General features: G+C 56.8%; 5 protein-coding genes across 5 annotated transcripts in view; 1 reads left to right on the top strand and 4 right to left on the bottom strand.

Moving 5' to 3' along the window:
* MCYG_08634 (uncharacterized protein) overlaps nt 1-151 on the bottom strand; it is a gene marked incomplete at both ends in the record, with an annotated part of 1086 nt that extends 935 nt beyond the window's left edge. Inside the window, one exon of the mRNA XM_002842757.1 lies at nt 29-151. Coding sequence (XP_002842803.1) covers nt 29-151 — 123 coding nt within the window. The remainder of the gene's footprint in view (nt 1-28) is intronic.
* Nucleotides 152-198: 47 nt separating this feature from the next.
* On the bottom strand, nt 199-1500 carry MCYG_08633 (ankyrin and HET domain-containing protein; the record flags this gene model as incomplete). Its single annotated transcript, XM_002842756.1, has 1 exon — nt 199-1500. The coding sequence occupies one exon, from the start codon at nt 1498-1500 to the stop codon at nt 199-201; it is 1302 nt and encodes a 433-aa protein (XP_002842802.1).
* Nucleotides 1501-1672: 172 nt separating this feature from the next.
* MCYG_08632 (proline-specific permease) lies at nt 1673-3331 on the bottom strand (the record flags this gene model as incomplete). The annotated part of the gene is made up of 1 exon (XM_002842755.1): nt 1673-3331. The coding sequence occupies one exon, from the start codon at nt 3329-3331 to the stop codon at nt 1673-1675; it is 1659 nt and encodes a 552-aa protein (XP_002842801.1).
* Nucleotides 3332-4542: 1211 nt separating this feature from the next.
* On the top strand, nt 4543-5619 carry MCYG_08631 (porphobilinogen deaminase; the record flags this gene model as incomplete). The annotated part of the gene is made up of 6 exons (XM_002842754.1): nt 4543-4629; nt 4675-4727; nt 4779-4825; nt 4848-4890; nt 4921-5173; nt 5254-5619. 6 exons carry the CDS (start codon nt 4543-4545, stop codon nt 5617-5619), a joined length of 849 nt encoding a protein of 282 aa, XP_002842800.1.
* A 1472-nt stretch (nt 5620-7091) lies between these two features.
* Nucleotides 7092-9014, bottom strand: MCYG_08630 (conserved hypothetical protein; the record flags this gene model as incomplete). Its single annotated transcript, XM_002842753.1, has 1 exon — nt 7092-9014. One exon carries the CDS (start codon nt 9012-9014, stop codon nt 7092-7094), a length of 1923 nt encoding a protein of 640 aa, XP_002842799.1.
* Between the last annotated feature and the right edge of the window lie 194 nt (nt 9015-9208).

The raw sequence follows: 9208 nt of genomic DNA, 5'->3' as shown, positions 1-9208 counted from the left end.
GGAAGCCCCCCCGGACGGGTCAGCGTACCCCAAGCGGGCCGGGCCTTGGTCGTTTTCCGTCGTTCGTCGTCGTGGTTCGTTGGTTGTCGTCTACAAACAACGGGCGGGGACGGGCAGGCTTCCCGGCCGCGTTGGCGTGAGCAGCCATCATGTTCGTCCAGGGCACAGGGTAGTCCGGCATCCAGGAGGGCAGCGACGCTATTTGCGCCAGGAATGGTCCAGCACGGCGGAGAGGATGCGAAGCTCGCCGGCATCGAAGATGATTCTCTTCGTCTCCTCTGCGTACACCCGCTCCACCGGCTTGGCGTAGTCCGCCCTCCACCGGGGCCGCCTCCGCTCTCCCGCCTCCGCCTCCGCCTCCGCCTGGGCCCGGTTGAGCAGGCCGTAGACCCCGTATATTTTGTCCCGCGGGTCGGTGGCGAGGAAGTGCCAGGTGTCGAAGACGAGGTTCTCCAGCGAGACGGCCCTCTGCCTGTCCTCGGAACCAGACCTGAACCGGTCCTGCCACTGCAGCAGCTGGACGACGGGCTGCTCGATGCCGCGGCCGCCCTCGCCCAGGGCGACGTACCTGGCCGACGCCGCGGCGCCCATCCGGCGCTGGCGGGAGTGCAGCAGCTCGGCGGCGACGCAGAAGGGCCGCCAGGGGATCTCGACGCCGCCGCAGTAGGCGACGACGACGCCGGAGAGGACGACCTCCTGCACGACCCAGAGCCGGCGGAAGTACTGGCGCTGGAACAGGGCCGCCAGGGCGTCCCACTCGCCCTCGGAGACGTACGGGATGCCCTCGCTGGCGTGCAGCTCGCGGCCGTTGGGCGCGTACGGGACGATGCTGCTGTCGACGAGCCGGCTGCCCGCCCGCGCGAGCCTGGGTATCAGCTGCGCCGCCCGCTTCGTGTAGCCGTCCTCGCGGCCCAGCCAGACCAGCGTGAAGGCTGCCTGCTGGTATATCCGGTGCATCAGGTCGACCTGCGCCGACCGCTCGTCCGCGTCCGCCTGGTTGATGCACACCTGGTCCACCCACAGCCACTCCTCCGGCCTTTCTCCTGCTGATGCTGATGATGCTGCTGCTGCTGCCGCCGCTTCATCTGCTTCTGCTTCTCCTTCTGCTTCCACCAGGATCTCGCCGTCGACGTGGGTGTGCAGCCTGGTCTCGCTGCGGCGGTCGAGGACCGTCCGCCACGCATCCGCCGGCACGTCTCGCAGCGCATCGTACAGGTTGCGACTGACCAGCAGCCGCTGTCCGTCGCACTTGACCGGCACGCCTGCGCTGGGGAACCGGTACTCTGCGTCCAGGGCGTTGTAGTGCTGCGTGAAGCGGTGGCCGTCGCGGGCGCTGGCGTGCGGGTTCCCCCACGTATACGACAGCGCATGGAACGGCGGCGCGGCGTCGAGGTCGACCGTCCGCAGCGTGCATTCCAGCGGGCTGAACTTGTCGCGGCCGTCGATGCGCAGCAGCCGGATGGACGTCGCGGTCGGCAGCCGCTGGTACTGGTGCTGCATTCTTTCGTTGTTGTTACGAGTTACCCTGCACAAGGCTAAGATGGTTTATAAAGTAGATTCATTCGTCTAGATCGTATCTATGCTACAGGCGTCATGCTACAGGCGTCATGCTACAGAGCAGAACGAACAAGGAGAAGAACGAGCAGGAGAACGAGCAGGAGAACGAGCAGGACTACTCGTATATGTAGCTAAAGTACTTCATGAACCCGGTGCGGACGGGCAGGGGGCGCTCGGCGGCCACGATCTCGTCCAGGCCGGTGACCATGTCGACGTCCTCCGGCCGCCAGGCCCAGGGGTCGGAGCGGGTGTACCAGCGGTGGCCAAAGTAGACGACCAGGAAGGCCGGGATGCCGATGTAGGCGGTCAGGAAGTCCGAGGCGTTGAAGCGCTGCGGGAAGAGCGTGTCGAAGCCGTTGATGAGGATGAGCAGGACGAAGCCGACGATGCCGATGCGGGCGCCCCAGGGCTGGAAGCGCGACCGGTACGTGAGCTCGATGCCCTGGACCTGGACGGCCTTGGTGAAGCGGAAGTGGATGATGCAGCAGCACGTCCAGCTGATGAAGGCGGACGTGTTGGTGAAGCTGACGAACCAGTTGAAGACGCGCGAGCTGCCGCTGCCGACGGCCAGGTAGGCCAGCGGCAGGAAGAGCGCGCTCGCCGCCAGCGCCATGTACGGCAGGCCGTAGCGGTTGCACGCCCGGAAGATGTGCGGGGCGTCCCCGGCGACGGCGAGCGAGTAGAGCGCGCGCGAGGACATGTACAGGTACGAGTTGCCCGAGCTCCACGCGGACGTGAGGATGACGGCGTTGACTATCCCCGGCAGCACCGCGATGCCTGCGTTCTTGATGCCGAAGACGAACGGCGACGAGCCCGCGCCCGCGCCGCCGTGGGTCAGCGACGACTCGTTGGACGGGCAGGTGACGCTGATGGCGAGCGAGCCCAGGATGTAGAAGAAGGCCAGGCGGTAGAAGAAGCGGCGCGACGCCCGCGGGATGTTGTGCCGCGGCGACTCCATCTCGCCCGCCGTCTGGATGATCAGCTCGGGCGCGAAGAGGAAGGCAAACGCGCTGAGGACGATGCACTTGAGAAAGGCGACGAACCGCCCCGCGTCCCCCTTGACGATGTGCTCGTTCGCCGGCCGCGGATGCGTCCAGTAGTGGAAGCCGAGCCGCTGGTGCGACGGGCCGCCGCCCCAGAACAGGACGAAGGCCAGGATGATGAGCCCCAGCATCATGATCACCTTCAGGCCGGCAAACCAGAACTCGGACTCGCCGTACCAGCGGACCGGCAGCAGGTTGAGCGCGACGATCACGACGAGGAAGATCGAGATCCAGACCGCAATGTTGATCGAGTCGTTCCAGTAGCCCACGATCAGCGAGGCGGCCACGATCTCGTTCGGCACCAGGATGCCCAGCGAGTACCAGTACAGGTAGCCGAGCGAGAAGCCCAGGCTGCGCGACACATACCGGAAGCCGTAGTAGCTCATCGTCCCGCCGTGGACGGGCAGGTAGGTGCCCACCTCCGCGATCGCGGTGACGACCAGGTAGACGAGCACCCCGATGAACAGGTACGCCGACACCAGGAACGCAGGCCCGCCGATGGCCAGCGCCTGGCCTGAGCCGACAAAGAGGCCGGTCCCTATCGTCCCCCCGAGCGCCATCATCTGGACATGTCGCGACTTGAGGCCTCGCTGCGTCTGGTTGTACCGCGTGTCGTGCAGGCTCGCCTCGACCATCGCCCGCATGTTGTTTCGCTTCTCGTCCCCGTACACCGGCGGCGGCGGCGGCGCCGCATACTCGCTCGCCTCGACGTCGGGCTCTTCACGGCCCATCTTGAACGCTCGGTGCGTCGCTGTCGTAGTTGAAAGCAGCCGTCGTCGTCGTTGTCGTCGGGCAGTCAGAGAGTCGTTCGTCAATGGCAGCTTGGAAGCTCAGCCGTCATATATATACGCACACGGTATATATATGGTATATATGGTATGAGTGTGAGCGTGGGTAAATGGTATGTGTATGGCGGACGGTGACAGGCAAAGCTTTTATATATCTCCATCCATGTAACCAGCTTGGGGAAAAATGGAGAAAAACTCTCTCTCCGGCGAATCAGCTTCGTCTTCTTCTTGCTTCTTCCAAGAGGCGTTGCTCTCAGCGTCGACCGACCTGTATACTATGTACCTCGCAAGGGACAAAGACCAGCCACCGCATACGAGGGATGTCTCGTCGTTTCCCCCAGCCGGTTCGAGCTCTCCCATCAAGTGCTGCACAAAAGCGAGCGAATAAAACAGCCACTCCTAACGGGCTAATTACCTCAGCCAAAGAGGCGAGAGTTTAGCCTAGGGCGGCTCCCATGGCTTCTTCGAACCGCAGGCTGGCTCCTTTGCCTTCGAGCCCTCCATCCGGCCTCCGCCTCCTCTTCCTTGAGCCCTCCATGGCGTTTTCAAGACATGTCAAGCTTTGCTCGGGCGCAAAGACGAACCTCATCCCTCGTATACACAGACGCTGTCGTGTGCCTTGAAGGGTCAGACTGTACCTTTGTAGACCGACCCGCAGTGAAAAATTCAAAGACTCTTGGTAAAGACTATCTTTTCTTGTCCATGGAAGACTTCCGTTGACTAACGAGTCGTTCTTACACGCATCGGAGGATCCATCGCGGGTCGGATATTAGGATATTGCATTCTCCACAGCAACAGACAGGGCTGGTTGGACCATATAAACTGTCATGTATATACCGCGGCCCGGCAGCATCCTATGTATCGAAATATCTCTCGCATATCTCTCTCATATCTTGCTTGGTGAACCTGCCCACCGCCATGAAATACCTCATGGGGCTGCTAGTCAATCTCATCAGTGCAGGCAGAACCCGTATAACCCTTCCTTGAGTTGGAAAGCTCTTATCATGTAACCTCCAGGATGAACCCTTGTTCGCCTTTTGACAGGATGTACTACTTACTTTGGGTGTACGCAGCGTGTGCACCCAAAAGGCTGTGGCGGGCACACTGCATGAAAGCTAGCTGGGAATGACGGCCCGGTTGCGAATCCTCAGGTGATGCACGCCCTTGTTTGGTGGCTGTACAGTGTAAGTACTAGTATGGAGGACGTACATATGTACTCTGTAGATGACGTTGCTCTCTTTGTATCTCTTCGATAGCAATGGGATAATAGTTAGCATCTTCCAGAGTATCTCCTGTATAAAAACTCCTTCACAGTAAGTGTAGTGCAGCCCAGGCTGAAGTTGAGCCTAAGCTAGAACGTAATAAACACCTGACTACACATGTTAACTAGTCATGCAAGGATAAGAAGCGAGCACACGGCCTCGCTACACTTACTGCGCTCTATAACTTTGGTGTAAAGAACCTATGGACGGCAGAGCTGGCGGAGTTGCTAACTTTGGCAAGCTAGACGTTGTCGTGCACCCGTCTTAAAGGCACGTTCCATTCAAATCCGTGAAGAGGAATATATCGAACGTTGCAGATGTGTCAACCAAGCTCCCTGACAGCTGTGACCCGGCTGCCATTCCTGTCAAGGCTGGTCTACCGTACACAAGCCTACAGACACTGCCTGAAGGTGCTATCATTGCTACTTCTTTAGTGCGTCCCTCAGCACAGCTTCGTCGTCTATTTCCGACTCTGCGGTTTGCCAATGTACGCGGCAATGTTGAAAGCTTGACAATCCCACAGGCGAGTATACCTACATAGTGTAATGTCAGCCTGTGGCCTTGAGCGGGTTGGAATCGGTTACCATATCTGTCAACGGCTAGGCTCTAGGGACAGTGGGATCCTCCACGCGCGGTCGGCCCAGGGCGCGCAGGAGGCGACACCAAGGTTACTCATCTGCTGGATCAGCCGATAGATTATTGGCCTTGCCAAGTGTTCTGATGTGTGCGCTCAGGAGTGGTTGCAATGCCCCTATTGGCATTGAAACAGAGTGGACGGCGACTCATCTGAGCATAAGAGCTATAGTCGTCAGCTTGGACATTTCTCAGAGTGTCGAAGATGCCATCGATGCGATGATGCATACCAAAGATGAATCCGATGCTCCGGGACAGGCATTAGCTCGGCTGTTCGGGGCTGGGGTTGCTCCTATATTGATAGATATCAATAGGAACCAGCCATCTAAGGACTAGACTTCATGTGTATCATCAACGGCGTAGCAAACAAAGACAGGTCGATTTCTCAATCGTCTCACACGAATGTAAGGCACAACGGAAAGTAGACGAATCGCTCCGTCGAATCCTTGCCGTATGAACCGTTGTACATAGTAAGAGCTCCTGCTGCAGGGTCAGTTGGCTGTACAATGCCTTGAGCAACCACCTATAGAGTCTATAATTATTATCCAAAAAAAAAGCCACGGCGCAGTCCAAATCAAAGAAGTATTTTTAAATTCCAATATCTAGAAAATAAAACAGGCAAAGCCCACTTGTTGACATCAAGTCGGGGACAAGAAATCCAAGGAAGGCTGGAAAAGAAAGAACAGAAGAGAAGAAAACTAATTCATATCAAGAACAGAAATGCTTTATCGTTGTCTCGCATCGTTCATCGTGTCAGGTCATCAGGCAAAAAGGCAGCAAGCAGGTGGTCGGTTTAACAAGTTCAACGCTGTATTTCGTACTGTTCCAAGAAGCAAAGGAGGGAGAAATGGGGTACGGAGAAGAATCGGTTGGAGATCATGGCCAGATCATTTCACAGGTCATTCGTGCAGGAAATAAAATGTAGACAAGGAGATGAAGAATAGATAAAGCAGGGTACGATATCGTGCAAATTAAGCAAGGGAGATCTTTTTTTTAGAGATTTTCATAGTGTTTTTAGCCTTTTTTTCGAGTTTTTGGGGGTTTTGGCGTTTGAGTTTGGGATTGAAATTTCAGACTTAAAGTGCAGAATAGAGATCGAAAAAAGGGAGAAAAAAGTAGAAAAGATCAAGAGAGTGTAGGTAGAGGTGATACCAGCCACGAAAACCCAATATCAGGTTCGTACCATAGCCAGATATATAGCTGGAATACAGCCGGATCATGGAACGAAGCATGGCCATGAGTAACAAAGTAAAAAAATATGGACGTAGTGTCGTCATCGTCGGTAGGGTCGTATAGTATTCAATATCGATGAAAAAAAGAGAAATAAGAGTGTGATGTCGCAAATTAACGCAAGGGCATACGTTTGTGTGTATTCGTCTGCTCGTAGTCATAGTCGTCGTTGTCGCTGCTGCTGGTTCATTTTTCTCGTCGTCTCCTACAAAGTGCGAGAAGCGTAAAAAAGAGGGAAGCAAAACTCCGTTCCGTGCTCGACAATATATCAACTTCGGTGGACTGACGAACCAAAGAATATGAAAGTAAAGGGTGGTCCGCCATATGGTGACGCCGGGGAAATGGTTTTCTTTTTCTTTGCCATGTCTAAAGGTCGGAGAGGATTGAAGTTGTCGTTGGAAGCAAGAAATGATCATGCAACGCATTATAATACGGATAAGGCACCAGAAATACTCCAAAAGGCTAGCATGCAGTATCGTCGTTTCACATCATCATTCGTCGTAGTTTAAGCAATAAATAAAGTGGATGGGTTGCAGAATATCGTAGCGTGGGCGAGGGAGGAATAACTGACAAACAAGCTATGCCTCTGGCGAGTGTAGTGCCGTTACTGGAGCCTGTGCGCGATCCGTATCCGACGTATATATGTCTGCAGCCGAGGAGAGGTTAGGGAAAGCCGCTTGGCCTTGGGTATGTATAGGTGGATGCATGAGAAAAGTGTCAGAGCGCGAGGGTGCGTGTCGAGGACGGTAGTACTGCCGCGGTTGGGGATGCGGACGTTTGCTAGCGGGCAGATCGAGGTTGAAGGGAGAGCCCAGACGCTTGATTCTTTCTCCTTCAACTTCGAGTGTGTGTGCCTGGCTATGAGGAGGGAGGTCGTCCGTTTCATTGGAGCCAGAGCCCGAAGGGGGAGTGAAGAGCTGAATCAGTCGATGACGTGAGTTAATGTTGAGCATGTCGTTGTTGGTGTTGTAGCCACTGCTATTCGTGGTGAGACCTCTGGTGCGCGTACGGATGCGGACACGGTGTGGTGTCTGCTCTTTGGCATCAGCCGGGACTGGGACTTCGGGCAGATGTTGGAGATTTTTGGGAGTGAAGAGGTCAGGGGCAATTCCGGAGCGTAAGCGAGAACCAGTGACATGGACCGTATCGTGAGTCTCGACGGCAGGCTGAACTGGGGTGGTATCCGCCTGGGAGACACGAGAACGAGAGTTTGAAGGGCCCCAGGTATGGTACATGAAGGGAGAGCCGAGGCGGGGGATGTCGTCGTCGTCGTGGCTGGCAGATTTTATTGAACTAGCGGTGTTGGAAACTATATTAGGGGTTGAAGCAGCCTCTGGGGGATCACTAGGCACGGTTCCGGAGACGAGAGAGATGCCCAAGTCTCTAGTAAAGGGGACAGGTGTGGCAATGGTGGTGTAGTTGCTGAGCATGTCTGGAGGCGGGGACGGGCTCCGAGACTCCAAAAGCCGCTGATAGTGAGGAGCAATGGAGAATTTCCGTTTACACAGCTCCTTTAGTCTTCGTCTGGTGGCAGCATCGGAGCGAGGCCACTGAGGGGTGATCTTGCCGGTAGAATCGGCGCTCTCTGATGGCTGGGGGTGAGACTGAGACTGAGGGTGGGAAGACTGGGACTGGGATTGGGACTGAGACTGGGACTGAGGATGCGACAACTGAGGCTGCTTCGCTCTCAGCCAGGCTCTGCGCGCCTCCCGGGCGACACGGTGGGAAACTCCAAGTGGCGGCAGGCTACCGGGCAGCATCTTGAAGGGGGTGATGGTCGGGTCCTGGATGTGCGTCTGGTAGGTGTTCCAGAGGTGATGGTCCATCTCCGAGGACCAGCGCTGATTCTGGCTGAGGTGAGCCGGGATTACGGGAGTGTTCCTGACAGACTTGGTTGGGGTGTCGAGGTTATGCTTGTTGTCCGGCAGGGTGACGGCAAGAAAGGGGTCGTCTATCTCGGTCTCAGGGCTGGTGCAGCTGCCGCCAAAAGAGGGGAATGAGTCAAATGAATCGAACGACGCGGCAGAGGTGGAGGAGAAGGAAGAATCTGAGGCGTGAGAGCAGGCGGATGAGGGCCTGCTGATGGACGCGCCCACTGGAGTTGTCGTCCCATCTGCGGCACCGTTCTCGAACGATTGAGAGACGAGGTCGCGAATCTGGGCCGGCGGCGTCTTGGGTTCGTCCCTCTGTCGCCGAGGCACGTCGAGGAAGCCGCATCCGTCGAGCATGGCGGAAGAGGAGGCGGTAGTGATGGACTGCGGCTGCTCGCTGGCCGAGTCTGCCGGCGAAATACGCGACAATTCAATGGAGGGCAAAGGGACGTCTGGCGCGCAGAAGGGGATGGGCTTCCGCTCCATGCGCCGTCTCCTGACGCGATGAGAGGCGTGCTGAGGCCGTGGCGGGTTGGAGAGATCGCGAAGGGGACGGTCTGGCGTCCTGGGCTCCGACTCGGTTGGCGAGAAGAAGGTAAAGTCCTTTGGCAGGGTGTGTGCGCCAGCCATGGTTGAGAGGCGATTTTGCAGACTGATATTCGGACGTGCTCAAGGTGAAATTGTCATGGTCACAAAAGATAACACTCAGACAGAGACAGAAGGGTCACGGAGAGAGATAGCTATAGACCTGGCGTCTGTCAGGACCTGAGGGTGCTTGAATCTCGAAATGGACTGGACAGGAAATTTGGGACAGGTCAGATTCA

Source organism: Microsporum canis, genomic scaffold, assembly GCF_000151145.1.
Source record: "Microsporum canis CBS 113480 supercont1.9 genomic scaffold, whole genome shotgun sequence".
NCBI lineage: Eukaryota > Fungi > Ascomycota > Eurotiomycetes > Onygenales > Arthrodermataceae > Microsporum > Microsporum canis.
This window is presented reverse-complemented; position numbering and strand designations above follow the sequence as displayed.